Source organism: Rana temporaria, chromosome 4 (assembly GCF_905171775.1).
Source record: "Rana temporaria chromosome 4, aRanTem1.1, whole genome shotgun sequence".
In the NCBI taxonomy this organism is placed as follows: Eukaryota; Metazoa; Chordata; class Amphibia; order Anura; family Ranidae; genus Rana; species Rana temporaria.
This window is the reverse complement of record NC_053492.1, coordinates 37,363,313-37,382,102: the sequence shown is the minus strand read 5'-3', so window position 1 is coordinate 37,382,102 and position 18,790 is coordinate 37,363,313. Positions and strand designations below refer to the sequence as shown.

Below are 18,790 nucleotides of genomic sequence, written 5' to 3'. Positions count from 1 at the left end.
GTGCTCCATGTAAATTAGCTGTGACCCCATGTACATGAATTGCCGTCGCATGCGCGCACATGCTCAGAATCACGTTGCATATACTCCCTAAGAAACGTCGGCGCAATGCTTTCAACGTGAACGTAACCTACGCACAGCCCCATTCACGTACCACTTACGTAAACGACGTAAAATTAGACGGCTGTTCCGACGTCCATACCTTAACATTGGCTGCGCCTCATATAGCAGGGGTAACGTTACGCCGGACGTAAGCCTTACGTAAACGGCGTAGCGGGCGCAAGTACGTTCGTGAATCGGCGTATCTAGCTCATTTACATATTCTACGGAAGCGCCCCTAGTGGCCAGCGTAAATATGCACCCTAGATACGACGGCGTACTAAGACTTACATCGGTCGGATGAAGCAGGAATTCAGGCGTATCTAGTTCCCTGAATAGCGCGCATAGATACGACGGCGCATCTTTCAACTTACGCGGCGTATCTATAGTGAGCTGTGATAGTATAACCTTCTTTTTAAAAAAAAAATCAGATCTTCTTAGATGGCACTTACTTGTCTTTCTATACTGGGATCACACCGGAGCGCTGGGGAAAGCGGCATGCAACCGGAATCGCACCACATTGCTGTTCAAATCGCATGCGATTCTGTGCAGTGCAATTTAAGCCCATTCATTTGGTATGGGCTCAAATCACACCGCAAAGGTATCGGTGAGCACTTGACCGAAAGTATCGGTACTCTGGGATAAAAACAAAACAAAAACCGTTATCGGTGCAACCCTAATTCACCCCCGTTTATTGATGGGGAATCCACAGATAGATTTCTCTCAAGCCATTCCCGAACAGAGCAGGAGAAATGGTAAGTATCGGTGGGGAAGGTCACCTTTCATATTTCCCCGAATAGGAGACCAATTTCCTCCTCTAAGGTGCACAAAAAGCAGCCAGGGAACTTAGAAAAGAATACCTTGATGCTGGAGTCACTGCAAGATAACAAGCCTATGGGCCCATTGATGCTCTGCAGTGTTTATCAAAAATTGAAATAATAACACTGTTGGATGCACTGATTTATTAGAGCGGAACTAAACCCTCATTTCCTTTAGGCAAGAAAGCGGCCATCTTGGCCTCTGTTTGATCTGCAGTTGTCACGTGTGATCAGTTATGATACCAGCCAAATTGGTAAATCAATGGATTTAGTTCTGCTTTAATTAATGTCTTTCCAGTATTGGGTGGAGTGGCCATTGAACACCTTCAGTACCAGAATAAGCTTAAAAAACACTGACTAGATCCTTGAGCGATTCCGGAGGGTGACTACAATGTGACTCAAGTGCGTATGATACAACCCCACAGTGACCATACAACAACAGAGGGGGCACCGGGGAGGAGAGTTGTAGTGTAGGAATATAAACACTGTGGGGCGCTGTTGGTCCTATTCTCGTTGTGGTGGTTTAGCTCACCACGTAGCACCATAAATCTGCAGATCCACAGGCGGACCCCATCATCCCTCCGCGCAGAAGGACAGAACGCTCTGATAAGGAGAGAGACGAGTGGCATCTGGGGACACAACCGGGAAACTCTAAAAAAGAGACAGAATGGTCAACATTGAGGTCTGGATGAGTTTGGATATACAGATTATTATTATACAGGATTTATATAGCGCCAACAGTTTGCACTGCGCTTTACAACATGAGGGGAGACAGTACAGTGACAATACAAATCAATACAGGAGGGATCAGAGGGCCCTGCTCCTTACAGCTTACAATTAGGCATGTGTGTTTCGTTCCGAATCGAAATTCGGACACATTTTTCATTATTCGGACATTCGGATGCATACGAATTCCCGAATTGTAATATTAACGAATTTAACCGAATCCGAACGAATGTTTTCGAATCGAAAACCCGCAGACGAAATTCGATCGAATTCGAAAACAAATTCTATTCGAATCGAATTCGAAAACAAATTCTATTCGAATCAAATTTGAAAACAATTCGATTCGAAAACAAATTTGAATGAAAATTGAAAGCAAATTTGAATCAAAATCTAAAAAATATAAATCGATTTCTAAAAAAGAATACAATAAAATAGAATATAAAATAATAAAACAATATAATGAAAATCAAAGAATAGTAAAGAACAGAATGGAATTGAAGAGAATGTAATGAAATAGATAGAAGATACAATAGAATATGACCTGGCTTCTTCTATTTGATTACATTCTATTCAATTCCATTCTGTTCTTTACTATTCTTTGATTTTCATTCTATTGTTTTATTATTTTATATTCTATTTTATTGTATTATTTTTTAGAAATCAATTTATATTTTTTAGATTTTGATTCAAATTTGCTTTTAATTTTCATTCAAATTTGTTTTCGAATTCGATTCGAAAAGAATTTGTTTTCGAATGCGATTGAAATATTATCGAATCCGGTCGAAATATTTTCGAATCGACCGGATTTTTCGAATTCGGTCGAAAACGAACGTATTCCGAAAACGAATTTAACACATGTAACGAATCTAACTTAACGAAATTAATTAAATAACGAATTAAAACAAAACTAATTTTTCCCTTTTGCACATGCCTACTTACAATCTAGAAGGGAAGGTCAAGTGGAACAAAAGGTAATAACTGTGGGGGTTGAGCTAATGCAGAAAATGAAAATACAGTTGTTAGGTGTGGGTAGAATAGGCTTCTTGCCCTTTCGTTCTGGTTCTTGTCATTTCATTCCATAAAGTATTTTTTATGTCCTTAGGGTACCTCTGACAAGCCAGGGTGTGTTTTGTCATCCTTGTAGCATTTGGAAAAGAACATTTCTTCTCACAATATTTTCAAATTGCAGCTTTGCTCTTTGGAAACATTTCAACTGTGCAATTTCTTCTAACTCTAGATGTTGGTCTCTTTACTGAAAGGCGGAAATGAAAACCCAATTTACTGAGCAGACTATAGGGAAACATTACACTGTGATGGTGGGGAAGACTAATCGGAATCATTTAAAGGTTATAAAAATAAATTGATTTGTCAAATTTACCCTTATACCTTTCAATTAGGACCTGAGAGGACAGAAACTATAATCTGTATCCCAACAATCACCCAAACTGTAGGAGGTACAAGATGGAGCTCACAAGCAAACTAAACTGGAGCCTTTCCCCTGCAGTACCCCCCCTAGTGGCAGAAATGAAAATGCATCTTACTTGATAACTGCATTGATAAATACAGTGTTACTTGAACTGTATTCCTGGATTCTCTTTTGCTTCTCTTCACAAGAGTTTGACTGACAGCCTATGGCTTCTACTGCCCTTAGTGTCTCCTGGGAAAGCAGGAAATGAGGGAAGCAGTGCTGGAGCTACATGTTAGATGTAAACAGATTTTTTTTTTACTTGAATTTAAGTTCCATTCCTTGAAGTAGCATAGCACCCCAAAGGGGACCCCCCCCTACGCGTTTCAACTCGCTGAGTCTTCTTCAGGGGGTACAGTAATTGGATGCTACAAGATAAATATCAATTAATGACATGCATAGAATAACTACCGTATTTTTCGCTCCATAAGACGCACCTGACTATAAGACCCACCTAGGTTTTAGAGGAGGAAAACCTTGCGCTCGCGCTGACAGGCTGGGGTGCATTCCACCGCCGTATGCTTTTATAGAGGCCCTCAGCGACATAGTGACACATCTTAGATGGGCTGGCCTGTAGTTGGAAATTGTGCAAAGGGGTCTGGGAGAGTGGCAGGAGGGTGCTGTGAAGGAGAGAGGTCTGCCACATCCATAAGAGGAGAAGATACATCTGGCTCCCCAGAATCTATGCTGGGTCTAGATTTCACTGGGTATGTGTGGAGGGAGATAAGGGGGTTAACCTTCAGGGCATGGATGATATTTGCTCACCTGTAATGACAGGTTCTTCTGAGCCTGCACTTGCTGCTCGAGTAGGAAGGCTCTAGGAGTCCAGCAGCTGGCGGTGCATTATGATTCCCGCCTCCATTTTGGCAAAGCCTGCGCTGCATTGTCGGGTAGAAAGCCTATAATTTTTTCACTGGCAGTGGGTCTTGGCGGTGTCTCTGCATGTCCGGATGGTCAGCATGGTATGAGCAAGCCAGGAGGATAGATGGATCGCTGCTGGAGAGGTCCTGGGCTGTGATGTTGCAGCCGATTGCCTGGTGCAGATCGGTGCTCTGGATCTATGCAGCCATACTGCTCGGCGGCGTCTGGTCAGTATTCGCTCCATAAGACGCAGGGACATTTCTCCCCATTTTTTTGGGGTGAAAAAGTGCATCTTATGGAGCGAAAAATACGGTATATGCATACAAAAAACACATATCAATTATGTGGGTGTATCTTACAATGTGTAGATTGAAAAATTGTATGCAGGTTGTCTGCATACGATTTTTCATGTGCATGTCATTAATTGATATTTATCTTGTAGTATCCATTAATGAGAAGACTCCGAGTTGAAACGTGCAGGGGTCCCCTTTGGGGGCGCTATGCTCCTTCAAGGAATGGAATTGTTTCCATTTGTTTCTGTTTACATGTAACATATACTCTGCATGCATGTTCTTTTATTCTCAATATCTATTTTAAATTGCATGAATAAATAAACGTTTCTAGATTTGAATACACTCTGGGCCGGATTCAGATACATTGCTGTATCTGCCGGCGCGGCGTAACGTATGTCAGATACGGTACGCCGCCGTAACTTAGGGCGCAAATTCCCTATGCAGAAAGAACTTGCGCCCTTAGTTACGGTGGCGTAACGTATGTGAGGCGGCGTAAGCCCGCCTAATTCAAATGGGGATGTTGTGGCCGTGTTTTATTCAAATTTAAGATGACCCCGTGTTTTTTAAGCTATTTGTGAACGGCGCATGCGCCGTTCCTTGAAATATCCCAGTGTGCATTGCTCCAAAGTACGCCGCAAGGACGTATTGGATTCGACGTGAACGTAAATGACGTCCAGCCCTATTCGCGAACGACTTACGCAAATGACGTAAAATTTTCAAAACTCGGCGCGGGAACGACGTCCATACTTAACATTAGCTACGCCTCATATAGCAAGGGTAACTATACGCCGAAAAAAGCCTAACGTAAGCAACGTAAAAAAATGCGCCGGCGGGACGCATAGATACGACGGCCCGCACTCAGAGATACGACGGCGTATCTGGAGATACGCCGTCGTATCTCCTATCTGAATCCGGCCCTCTGTGTTCATATCGGTGCCTTTAAAGTCCATTCCAAATGTTTTTTCTTCTTCTTAGGATGTGGCACCTTTTGACACTTGGAAATCTTAGGCCTTACTGGTAGAATCTTTCCTTATGGGAGGAAGATGGAGAACATTGCATAGATATAGAAATGTCACACATTACCTGCTCTCCCATCTTTTTGCCAGGCTCACAGATGAACAGAGGATCCTCGGTTTTGGTGCGAAGAAGTGGCACTGAGCACACTGTCAGACTAGACGTCACCGCTGCCAGATCTGTGAAACAATGACACAATATTCAGAACATATATTGCTCCAGGCACACCCCTTACCGTTTTCCCTTTCCTCCCTTTCTTCTAGGCCCCATGCACACTGGGGTTTAGGTGTGGGCAGAGAGAAAGTCTGCCAGCAGTCTGACAGCTTCTGCGGCTGAACAGGGCTGTACATTAGCATGCTAATGTTTACGGCAGTATGCGCTCAGGGATGAATGTTTAGGACACAAGCAGTCTGCCTTCTAGGCATTCAGTCTGCCATCCAGCCGCAGGCTGTCACAGGGTATAGGAGGCTGCTGGCATGGTTGGATGGTGTGCCTGTGTCCTCTCTAGAGATTTTCAAAAATGTTGTAGTCATGGGAAAAAAATATTTTTTCCCCTGTTTTTGTTTCAGGGGAAAAAATGTACATTTTGGAAAAAGTTTAAAAACAGATTCAGTGTGGAGAAGTTGAAAGTGATTTTGTTACACTGGGAATGTAAAATACAGTGTAAAAAGAATTATGCTTGAAGTAAAAGTACACTCTGGAGGGAAAAGCTCCTTGCCCTTTCGTTCTGGTTCTTGTCATTTCATTCCATAAAGTATTTTTTATGTCCTTAGGGTACCTCTGACAAGCCAGGGTGTGTTTTGTCATCCTTGTAGCATTTGGAAAAGAACATTTCTTCTCACAATATTTTCAAATTGCAGCTTTGCTCTTTGGAAACATTTCAACTGTGCAATTTCTTCTAACTCTAGATGTTGGTCTCTTTACTGAAAGGCGGAAATGAAAACCCAATTTACTGAGCAGACTATAGGGAAACATTACACTGTGATGGTGGGGAAGACTAATCGGAATCATTTAAAGGTTATAAAAATAAATTGATTTGTCAAATTTACCCTTATACCTTTCAATTAGGACCCGAGAGGACAGAAACTATAATCTGTATCCCAACAATCACCCAAACTGTAGGAGGTACAAGATGGAGCTCACAAGCAAACTAAACTGGAGCCTTTCCCCTGCAGTACCCCCCCTAGTGGCAGAAATGAAAATGCATCTTACTTGATAACTGCATTGATAAATACAGTGTTACTTGAACTGTATTCCTGGATTTGCCTGTCTTCAGCTGAGAGAACTTGTAATCATTTAAGACTTTACATAAAGTCTCAGAAATCTTTCATTAACCACTTCAATACTGGGCACTTTCCCCCCTTCCTGCCCATGACAATTTTTAGCTTTCAGTGCTGTCACACGGTCATACAACACTGTACGTAAACTACATTTTTTATCATTTTCTTCCCACAAATAGAGTTTTCTTTTGGTGAGATTTGATCACCTCTGGGGTTTTTTTTTTTTTACTAAACAAACTAAAAAAGACCAACATTTTCAAAAAAAATAAATGTTTTCTTTGTTTCTGTTATAAAATATTGTTTTCTCTTTCACTGACGGGCACAGATGAGGCAACACTGATAAGGTTGTACTGGTGGGCACTGATAGATGGCACTGGATAGGGAGCACTGATGAGGAGCTACTGACAGGCATTACTTATTGACATCTGAAGGGCACTGACAGGCATTACTGATGGGGCACTGATTGGCACATAGATGGGCACTGATAGGCACTACTGATGGGACACAGACTGGCAGTTGAAGGACACCTCTCATGGAGGCTGTGCTGATAATCAATCTGACAGTGAGAGCCACCGATCCACTCTCCCTGTCAGCGTGAACCGAGGAAAGCCATTTACCGCACTTCCTGGTTCACGTTGTGATCAGCTGTGATTGGTCACAGCTGATCACGTAGTAAGAAGCTTCTATCATAGGCTTTTTACCACGATCGGAGATGCGGTGTGTCAGAGTGACACACAGCACCACCGATTGGCGCGAGCCAGCATATTATCCTGAAAGATGTCATATGATGTCCAGTCAGGATAACAGAACCACAACGGGAAGTAGTTAAAGGGGTTGTAAAGGTAAAACATTTTTTTTCCTAAATAACTTCCTTTTCCTTAGTGCAGTCCTCCTTCACTTATCTCATCCTTCGATTTTTCTTTTAAATGTCCTTATTTCTTCTGAGAAATCCTCACTTCCTGTTCTTCAGCCTGTAACTCCACACAGTAATGCAAGGCTTTCTCCCTGGTGTGGAGTGTCGTGCTCGCCCCCTCCCTTGGACTACAGGAGAGTCAGAACGCTCTCTACGTTGCAGATAGAGGAAGGAGCTGTGTGTTAGTGGGCGTCCTGACTCTCCTGTTGTCCAAGGGAGGGGGCGAGCACGACACTCCACACCAGGGAGAAAGCCTTGCATTACTGTGTGAAGTTACAGACAGAAGAACAGGAAGTGAGGATTTCTCAGAAGAAATAAGGACATTTAAAAGCAAAATGGAAGGATGAGGTAAGTGAAGGAGGACTGCACTAAGGTAAAGAAAGCTATTTAGGAAAACATTTTTTTACCTTTACTACCCCTTTAAGGTCTTCATGTTATTTAGTTTGAATACCATGTCACAGATATATTATCATTGTAAAAGAACATATTCCACATTTTTTGTGTGCAATTTTTCCAGAAAAAACAAAAAACTTATTTGGGGAAAAAACAGTTTTCCATGTTTTTTTCAATTTTTCTCTGGCCTTTTCCATTGCTACCCTCAACAACTAGGAATGCAGAGAACATTCCATACACTCTGCTGTGCATTACCCCCTACCATTGGGAATGCAGAGTAGATGCCATACAATGTGCTTTACCTTACCATCTACAATTGGGGTTGCAGAGTACATTCTGTACAATGTGCTGTACTTTACCCCCTACCATTGGGAATGCTGAGTACATTCCATACACTGTGCTGTACCTCACCCCCTACCACTTGGAATGTAGACTACATTCCATGCACTGTGCTGCACTTCACCTTCTACTATTGGGAATGCAGAGTACATTTCATACACTGCACTGTACCTTACCCCCTGCCAATGGGAATGCAAAGTACAATCTATATCAGTGGCGGTGCGTCCATAGAGGGCGCAGGAGCACCGCCCCCTCTCTCTCCTGCACCGCCACTGAATACAATACATAGATTCATGCATTGCATGAATCCATGTATTGTTGCTGCCGCCCACTATTCAGATGATCGGCCCCCTGGTGAGTGCTGGCTATCTGAATAACAGCAGCTGGTTGGCTTTGGAAGTGCTTATCAGAGCCAGCAGCTGTAATCGGCTTTCAAATAGTTAACCAGGGGACGCACAAGGGATGCGTTCCCTAGCTAACACTGACAGGCATCTCAGCCAATCAGGTTCACCGGTTCTGGATACCGGTAACCTGATTGGCTGAAGCGTCGTCGAGGGTGGGAGAATACATCGAGGCCCCCCCCCCCCCAAAAAAAAAATTGGAGCACCAGCCGCCACTGTTCTTTATACTATGCTGTACCTCTCCCCTTCCACATGGACTGCAAAGTACATTCTATATACTATGCTGTAACTCACCCCCTGCCACTGGGACTACAAAGTACATTCTATATCCTATGCTGTACTGCAACTCCTATCACTGGGCATGAAGAAATGGGTTTCATACACTGTGCTGTACCTCACTCCTTATCACTGGGAATGCAGAGTACATTCTATACACTGTGCTGTACTTCACTATCTACCACTCAGAATGTAGAGTACATTCTATACACTGTGCTGTACTTCACTATCTACCACTCAGAATGTAGAGTACATTCTATACACTGTGCTGTACCTCACCCTCTAGCATTAGGAATGCAGATTACATTTCAGACACCCCCTTACCTGTGAGTGCGCAGTGTTTCAGGGTCTGGTCCGCAGTGTATTTCCACACTCTAAGGATGGGGGAATCCCGCTCATTGGTGACATGGACGAGGCTCTGGGTATGCAGTAGCCCATTCCTCCGGACTGGGATCCGGCTGGGACGCACACCCAAACTTTCCAGAGACCTGTCAGAGAGGTTGGCAGTGAAATATATGACTAGCAAACTATACTGGGATTTCAGCTGCATAAAAACATCCATAACCATCCAAACCCTCTTCCACCAAACAGTGCCACTAAACCCCCTTAGAGGCCCTTCTCAACTGAAGGCCAGAAGAACTAAGTCTGCACATCCTTACAGCCACAAAGCAAGTGATTGCAAAGGCAGATTACCATTACTAGTAAAAACATATAACAAGTCCATAAATCTATCACATAGTTGGTAAATGCTGTACCATTTGCGCAAACCAATCAATATACGCTTAACCACTTCCATACCAGGCACTTACGCACCTTCCCGCCCAAGCCAATTTTCAGCTTTCAGCACTGTCTCACTTTGAATGGCAATTGCGCGGTCATGCTACACTGTACCCAAACAAAATTGGCGTCCTTTTTTCCCCACAAATAGAGCTTTCTTTTGGTGGTATTTGATCACCTCTGCGTTGTTTTTTTTTTTTTTGCGCAACAACTAAAAAAAGACTGAAAATTTTGAAAAAAAAATACGTTATTTTTTTCTGTTGATTTTTTTGTAAATACGTTTTTCTCTTTCAATTACGGGCACTGATATGGCGGCACTGATGGGCACCGATGAGATGGCACTGATGGACATCGATGAGGTAGTACTAACGGGCACAGATGAGGTGGCACTGATTGGCGGCGCTGGTATGCGGCACTGATAGGCACTCATAGGCGGCACTGATGGGCACACATAGGCGGCACTGATGGGCACACATAGGCGGCACTGATGGGTGGCACTGATGGATACTTATGGGTGGCACAGATGGGCATTGATAGGTGGGCACTGGGCATGGATGGGCACTGTGGGGTGGCACTGATGGACACTGTGGGGCAGCACTGATTTTCCCAGGTTGCCAGTCAGTGCCCATATGTGGGCACTGATTGGCATCTTTTTTATTTTTTTGAATGCTTTTTTTATTTTTTTTCAGACTTTTATTTTTTATTTTTTTGCAGGCTTTTTTTTATTTTTTGCCCACCCTGGTGGTCCAGGGTGGGCATCCCTGGTGGTCCAGTGTGGCGATCCGAGGGGGGGCTGCGCTGATAAACAATCAGCGCGAACCCCCCCTGTCAGGAGAGCCGCCGATCGCCTCTCCTCTACTCGCGTCTGTCATTCCTGTTTACATCGTGATCAGCCGTCATTGGACACGGCTGATCACATGGTAAAGAGTCTCCGCCGGAGGCTCTTTACCGAGATCGGAGATGCAGGGTGTCAGACTGACACCTCGCATCACCGATCGCCGCGCTGCACGCCCCCACGGGCGCGCGCGGCATGAAATCCTGCAGGACGTTCTGGAACGTCCTGTCAGGATTTCAGAACCACTTCCCGGACGTAAATCGGCTATAGGCCGGGCGGGAAGTGGTTAATGGATTTTTTTTTTATTTTTTTAACAAAAATTTGTAGAATACATATTGGCTTAAATTTATGAAGAACTTCATTTAATTTAATTTTTTTGGGATATGTACTATAACAAAAAAGTAAAAACTATATATATTTTTTAAATTAAAAGATAAAAACAGCAGAGGTGATCAAATACCACCAAAAGAAAGTTCTATTTGTGAAAAAAAAAGGACATCAATTTTATTTAGGTACAGCGTCACACGCCCACGCAATTGTCAGATAAAGCGACAGTGCCATATCGCAAAAAATGGCCTGTTCATTAAGGGGATAAATCCTTCCGGGGCCGAAGCTGAAGTGGTTAAACTGCGGGTGATTCGGCGTGTAATTAAAGTGGTCCGGTGGCGAATTCGCCACTGGATCACTTTTATAGGCAGCGGGAGAGGTGCCCCCCCTCCCTCCCGCCGCTTCCTGGTTGTCTCAGAGTTTACCGGACCTGTCGGTAAGCCCGGAGCCGATCCGATCCCCTGTGTGGCTGGGCAGGAAGCTGGGTGAGGGCAAGATAGGCCCCACTCGGCTCTATGCCCTTGAAGCAACGGAGCAACGTCAAACGTCACTTCTGCCCTCCAGCCTTAAAGGGATGATTATTTTTTTATCTCTTAAAAAGGCAAAATGTCTTTTTTGCTTTGAAGCGTAAATCTTCACAATAAAGAGGCCCTGTCATGCTTATTTATATTACAAAGGAAGTTTACATTCCTTGTAATAGGAAAAAACATGATAAAAAAAAAATTCAAGGGATAGTGGAAAAACAACAAGCAACCCCTTCCATTAGTCCCTGACCCTGTTCCCTCTCACCCTGCTGTATTCACAATAATATAAAATAAACAGTGGGTGGAGTGACTCTTTAAGGGTTTAAAAGAATAAAAAAAAAGATACCTGGAATAATCTGTGCTATGGCTGTTACTTCTTTTCTGCAAGTTCTAGAGAAAAAAAAAAGATAAAATAAGTTATACATACAGAAGTTATAGTAAAATAACAACCTATATTACATGTCTCCAGGCATGCTCAGTAAGGCTGGAGTTTAATCTGCTTATAATTGCTGTCTCTTAATTAGTTCTCCCAATCATCACTTTTCGAATCTGGTTTACTTTATATAGTTTTCTGTTTATATGTATTTGGATCATTTCCTGCCATGATGGTGGGTCACATCTTTTTAAAGCATATGTATGTCAAGTTTTATACAAAAAAAACTATTTATGCAATAAAGCTTTGTATTTTGAGGTCTGTGAAGTTTATTTGGCAAGTCTGTATTTTTCCACATTCCCTTGTTTTTAGGTTCTTATAGGAATGTGGTGCCTTCTTACTGGGTTTTAACTCTGTGACAGCCCAAAACACTGTATAATACAGAATAATCAAACAAAAAACAGACAAAAGTCATGGTTGCACGACAGCGATTTGATTTTTGAAGCCAATAATTCAACACAACTCCCATACAACTAGCATTTTTAGAGGACCAGTAGTGGCCAGGCTCCATAGCTATTTTGTGACTTTTGATGTTTAGGGGTATACAGTGGCAATGTGTCCATAAAGGGCGCAGGAGGGCCGTCCCCTCGCTCCTGCCACCTGTCTATCGCCAATAGATAGATTCATGAAATGCATGAATCTATCCATTGTCGCCGCTGCCACCCAATATTTAGGTGTCCGGCGCCAGGCATCTGAATTACAGCAGTGTTTTTTTTTTTGTTTTTTTTTTAAGTGCCTGATTAGAGCTGTGGGCTCTAATAGGCGTCCTGATTAAAGCCATAGGCTTTAATAGGCTTCCAAAGTAGTAAACAGCGGGCGCAATGCTGTGCGTTCGCTGTTTACTCAAGTGTTGTGTTAGGGAAGCAAATAAATGGCTTTCCTAACACTGACCTGTCTCTCGGCCAATCAGGTGCTTGGGTATGGTTACCTGTCACCTGATTGGCTGAAGCGACAGGTGCTGTGATTGGACGACTATCAGATGTCCAATCATAGCAGAGGACAGGAAGAGGACAGGAGAAGACATCGAGGACTCGGAGAGTGGAAGACAGCACCGTCACCCGATACAGGCAAGTGTCGGGCGGGGAATGCACACTGGCAGCAATTGATTGGGCACAGTAGCGGCAATTGATGGGGCACAGTAGCGGCAATTGATTGGGCACAGTAGCGGCAATTGATGGGGCACAGTACCGGCAATTGATGGGGCACAGTGGCTGCGCTTGATGGGAACAGTGGCTGCGCTGGTGGGCACAGTGGCAGCAATTGATGTTTTTTTTTTTTTTTTTTCAGTTTGTTTGCGCGCCCCAAAAAATTGTGAGCACCAGCCGCCACTGGGGGTATAGGACTTCCCTCTATCTCTATTTTTGCCCTGATTACACAAAGCGGGCATTCAGAGTACAAAGAACCACTCACATTATTCCCTGTAGAGGTTACACTTTAATATCCCTGACACCTGTCTATAAGAACATATGAAGCGTATACTAAATTTTCAAAACTTGGTGGCCATAACAGCCTACACTCTTCTGTGAAGCATTTCCACAAGATTTTGTATGGTGTCTGTGGAAATTTGTGCCAATTCAGCCAAAGGACCTTTTGCGAGGTCAGGTTCTGATAATGGATGAGAAGGCCTGGCTTCCAATCGGCATGTATAGGACTGGTTTTAAACAGAAGGTCATGTCTGAAAAGAAAAAAGGACCTTCTCCAAACTGTTGTTACCAGAAGAGAAAGGCACAATTTTCCAAAATGTCTTTGAATACCGTAGCATTAAATTAGAAGGAGAGACTACACAATAACACACCTCATGAATATAGGGAGAGAAAAAGGGGTACCAAAAAGGTAACCCATAGGTCGGACTTTAAAGGCACAATGAACAACGGAGAATATACAAAAATATTACAATATTTATTGAAAATAACACATGGTACATAGAAAGCATTAGAAAGAATTAAAAAAGCATATATAAAAAATATATGATAAAGAGTGAGCCCCTGTGCGTCAACGAGTTTTGCTGCTAAGCTTTGTCAGGACACATTCAGGGATCGTTGGGAAAGGAGAGAAACGGGTCTCGCTCTCTAGGATAAAACACATGTGTTATAATTTTGTAACATAGTAAATCATTACTATCCTCCCATAAGGTATTTCCGTTATTCTTGTCTTTTTGTGCCATGCTCTTCGCCTTGACAGGACGATGTTTTTTAAGATGTGTGTTACTATGTTACAAAATTATAACACATATGTTTTATCCTAGACAATGAGACCCGTTTCTCTCCTTTCCCAACAAACCCTGAATGTGTCCTGACTAATACTTTCTATGTACCATGTGTTATTCTCAATAAAAATATTTTTGTATATTCTCCATTGTTCATTGTGCCTTTAACCACTTAAGGACCGCTGCACGACGATTTACGTCGACAGAATGGCACGGCTGGGCATATGGACGTACAGGTACGTCCCCTTTAAGAGCCCAGCCGTGGGTCGTGAGCGCGCCACAACCAGCGCTCTCGCGAACCCGGTCCAAAGCTCCGTGACCACGCTCGCTGGGCCCACGGACCCGATCGCCGCCGGTGTCCCGTGATCGGGTCACAGGAGCTGAAGAACGGGGAGAGGTGAGTGTAAACAAACCTTCCCCGTTCTTCTCTGTGGCTTGTCACTGATCGTCTGTTCCCTGTCATAGGGAACAACGATCAGTGACGTCACACGTCCAGCCACGCCCCCCTACAGTTAGAAAAAACACATTAGTACACACCTAACCCTTTAGCGCCCCCTAGTAGTTAACCCATTCACTGCCATTTTCATTTTCACAGTAATCAGTGCATTTTTATAGCACTTTTCGCTGTGAAAATGACAAAAATTGTCCCAAAAATTTGTCAAAAGTGTCCGATGTGTCCGCCATAATGTCGCAGTCACGAAAAAAATCGCTGATTGCCACCAGTAAAAAAATAATAATGAATACAAATTCCATAAAACTATCCCCTACTTTGTAAACGCTATACATTTTGCGCAAACCAATCAATAAACACTTATTGCTATTTTTTTTAACAAAAATATGTAGAAGCATACGTATCGGCCTAACCTGAGGGAAAACATTTTTTTTATATTTTTTGGGGGAAAATTTATTATAGCAAAAAGTATAGCTCTATTTTTGTTTATAGCGCAAAAAATAAAAACTGCAGAGGTGATCAAATACCACCAAAAGAAAGCTCTATTTGTGGGGGAAAAAAGGGCGCCAATTTTGTTTGGGAGCCACGTCGCACGACCGCGCAATTGTCAGTTAAAGCGACGCAGTGCCGAATCGCAAAAAGGGGCCAGGTCCTAACCTGCATATTGGTCTGGGTCTTAACCGGTTAAAGTCCGGCCTACGGGTTACCTTTTTAATACCCCTTTATTTCTCCCTATATTTACCTATTTACGGATGTGGCCACGTGAGTGCTCTCTCTTATTCTCAACACACCTGATGAATGTTAAATTCCCATTGCTCTTATACTCCCCACATATCTTTTCTAATAAATCACTATCTGAATGCCTTACTTATAACGTTTTTACATGAGGTCATCTGTTTGGAAAGCTATAGCTATTCTGTGGCCTGTGGAGGACCAACAATCATTCTTCAATGAGCTGCACCAGTTTTTGCTGGCACGCGACCACACAGAACATCTTAAAACAAAGGTATTCAGTGATTTATTATAAAATATACATGGCGGTATCAGAGCAATGGGGAGGCAACATTTAGCAGAATTGTTGGGTTATTGTATACATTTTACTTCTATTTTGACTGTACCCTTCAATGGAAACATTGCAACTCAATCATTTGGAGGGGTGCCACCATATTTCTCGACATATTGTGAATGTGTGCAAGTGACATATGTTTCTGTTTGCTACTGGACAGCAAATCTGCCAGGTCTCTAAAATGACCATTTGGAGTGCAATTTACACACATCGGCCCGGATTCACGTAGGAAATACGACGGCGTATCTCCAGATACGCCGTCATATCTTGGCGCCTGATTCAAAGAATCAGATACGCCAAAATGTCTCTAAGATACGCCCAGCGTAAGTCTCCTACGCCGTCGTATCTTAACTGCATATTTACGCTGGCCGCTAGGGGCGTGTACGCTGATTTACGCCTAGAAATATGTAAATCAGCTAGATACGCCTATTCACAAACGTACGCCCGGCCGACGCAGTACAGATACGCTGTTTACGTTAGGCTTTTTCCGGCGTAAAGTTACCCCTGCTCTATGAGGCGTAGATGAGGCGTACCAATGTTAGGTATGGACATCGGAACAGCGTCAAATTTTTCACGTTTTATGTTGTTTGCGCAAGTCGTTCGCGAATAGGGCTGGGCGTCATTTACGTTCACGTCAAAAGCATTGGCTTTTTGCGGGTTCATTTGGAGCATGCGCACTGGGATACTTTCATGGACGGCGCATGCGCCGTTGTAAAAAAGGTCATTTATGTGGGGTCACAAGAAATTTAAATAACATACGCCCACATCTTCCACATTTGAATTAGGCGGGCTTACGCCGGCCTATTTACGCTACGCCGCCGCAACTTTGCTTTGTGAATACTGCACTTGCCTGTCAAAGTTGCGGAGGCGTAGCATAAATAGGATACGTTACGTCCGCACAAAGATGCGCTCTTCTACGTGAATCTGGCCCATCTTCTGCAATACATGCCCCTATCGTAGTTAAAGGAGCACACACACTGTTGCCAAGCTCCCATCCAATGACCCGACAAGAGTGTTTATGGATTGATGAAGGAAAGACACACAAACACAAGAAGAACATACAAGTTGCATATACAGGAAGTAACATAGTTAGTCAGGTCGAAAAAAGACATCTAGTTCAACCATAAAGGAAATAAAATAAAAAATATCGCACAATCCAATATACCCACAGTTGATCCAGAGGAAGGCGAAAAACCCCAGCAGAGCATGATCCAATTTGCTACAGGAGGGGAAAAAATTCCTTCCTGATCCCCCGAGAGGCAATCGGATTTTCCCCAGATCAACTTTACCTATAAATGTTAGTACCCAGTTATATTCTGTACATTTAGGAAAGTATCCAGACCTTTCTTAAAGCAATCTACTGAGCTGTCCAGAACCACCTCTGCAGGGAGTCTATTCCACATTTTCACAGCTCTTACTGTAAAGAAACCTTTCCGTATTTAAAGATGAAATCTTTTTTCCTCAAGATGTAGAGTGGCCCCTTGTCCTCTGTGTTGACAGTAAAGTGAATAACTCAACACCAAGTTTACTATATGGACCCCTTATATATTTGTACATGTTGATCATATCCCCCCCTTCTCAAGAGTGAATAAATTCAGTTCCTCTAATCTTTCCTCATAGCGGAGCTCCTCCATTCCTCTTATCAGTTTGGTTGCCCTTCTCTGCACTTTCTCAAGTTCTCCGATATCCTTTTTGAGAACTGGGGCCCAAAACTGAACTGCATATTCCAGATGAGGTCTTACTAATGATTTGTACAGGGGCAAAATTATATCTCTGTCTCTGGAGTCCATACCTCTCTTAATACAAGAAAGGACTTTGCTCGCTTTGGAAACCGCAGCTTGGCATTGCATGCCATTATTGAGCTTATGATCTACCAAAACCCCCAGATCCTTCTCCACTATGGATCCCCCAGTTGTCCTCCCCCTAGCATGTATGATGCATGCATATTCTTAGTCCCCAAGTGCATAACTTTACATTATGTATTATTGGTTTGTTTTACCTGAATAAGAGTGGCCCCGGGGTCTGGGCGGATGCGAGTCTTGCTGATGTCTCCTTCCCGTGAGCCTTTCCTGATTTGTACCGAGGGCTTTGTCTTGGAGATAAGACCGGTGAAGCCGCTGCCTACACAAAACACAAGTGCACAAAAATATGTCACCACCAACAGTATTGGACTTTATGGGCAATGTTAAAGTCTGGATATCTGGAGCACAATGACCAGATGCTGTTGACCATAGCAACCATGTTATTACCTCATCATTTCCTAACCTAGAATGATAATGAACTATAGAGGTCATAGTACTCTTTTAGACTTATAGAACAAGTCCAATTGAATGTGACTTACTACTAAGTCAAGGCCAGCCATACGTGGTTCGAATATAGAGTTTCAAACTGTTACTGGGCAGGCTGAATGTACCAAGTTGATCGATCCAATCAATCAATTACCCCCACCCTGTCTGCACTATCTGTGTTGATGGGGAAATTGTGCAAATGTATTCACTGAAACCATGTATGGCCTGCCCAAGACATTTCGTAGCTTATCCAAGCCAATTCTGAAACATACCCCAGCATTTATATCCTGACAGGTAGCATGGACACCTTAATCCAATTACCATGGAAAATGTCAATGCGCCCATTGTGGTGGAGTTTGGGAGGTCCATCGTCGCCTTTGGATGCCGAGTGTTTGTGCATGCTCGGCCTATAGTAACTTGGTAGCCCAATGTGAATTTAATATAAAATTATTTTGATTGTTTTGCATCATGGAGATTTTAAAATTTGTAGGAGGCTGCGAAACACGTTGGACCAAGTCAGAGGGAACATACAAACATCAACTTGTAATTTGTGCGGAATCTTTTATGGTTTTAATGTGATGTGTTTTGTATTGCAGAAATTGAGGTTTGTATTGCTGCAATAAAATTTGATATCTTTTACGGAATTTAATTGTCTTTTTGCCTCAGTATGAAGCCTTGAATGTCCCTTATTGCTAGGAAGGATTTGTTTCTGTTGGCATTGTCTATGACTTTTTTGGGATGTGGCATCATACATTTATTCTCCAAGACTTGGCATGAATATGTTGTCAAAGCAGATGTTGATTATCCTAGAACACAATGGGAGGTGTGAAAGTTGTGGAACCCCCTTGCTCTGGTTACATCATCCCATTCTTGATGACAGAAAGTCTGTATATGTGATATTCTTTTGAGTTACATGGCTGTAGAAGTGAATTGTTGTAAAATTTCTAAGGTAGACATGGTTTGGCATTTTATGTGGAAGTTAGATGGTGTTAAAGGACCCCCACCCCT

General features: G+C 43.0%; 1 protein-coding gene across 4 annotated transcripts in view; it reads right to left on the bottom strand.

Annotated features, from left to right (window-relative positions):
• Positions 1-490: 490 nt before the first annotated feature.
• AGBL5 (AGBL carboxypeptidase 5) overlaps positions 491-18,790 on the bottom strand; it is a 132,902-nt gene continuing 114,602 nt past the window's right edge. For all 4 annotated transcript variants that reach the window (XM_040348254.1, XM_040348257.1, XM_040348256.1 and 1 more), the window contains 5 exons: positions 17,494-17,615; positions 11,685-11,728; positions 9,200-9,363; positions 5,343-5,452; positions 491-1,565 (listed from right to left, as the gene is read on the bottom strand). In XM_040348254.1, coding sequence (XP_040204188.1) covers positions 1,488-1,565; positions 5,343-5,452; positions 9,200-9,363; positions 11,685-11,728; positions 17,494-17,615 — 518 coding nt within the window. In that variant the 3' untranslated portion in view covers positions 491-1,487. The remainder of the gene's footprint in view (positions 1,566-5,342; positions 5,453-9,199; positions 9,364-11,684; positions 11,729-17,493; positions 17,616-18,790) is intronic.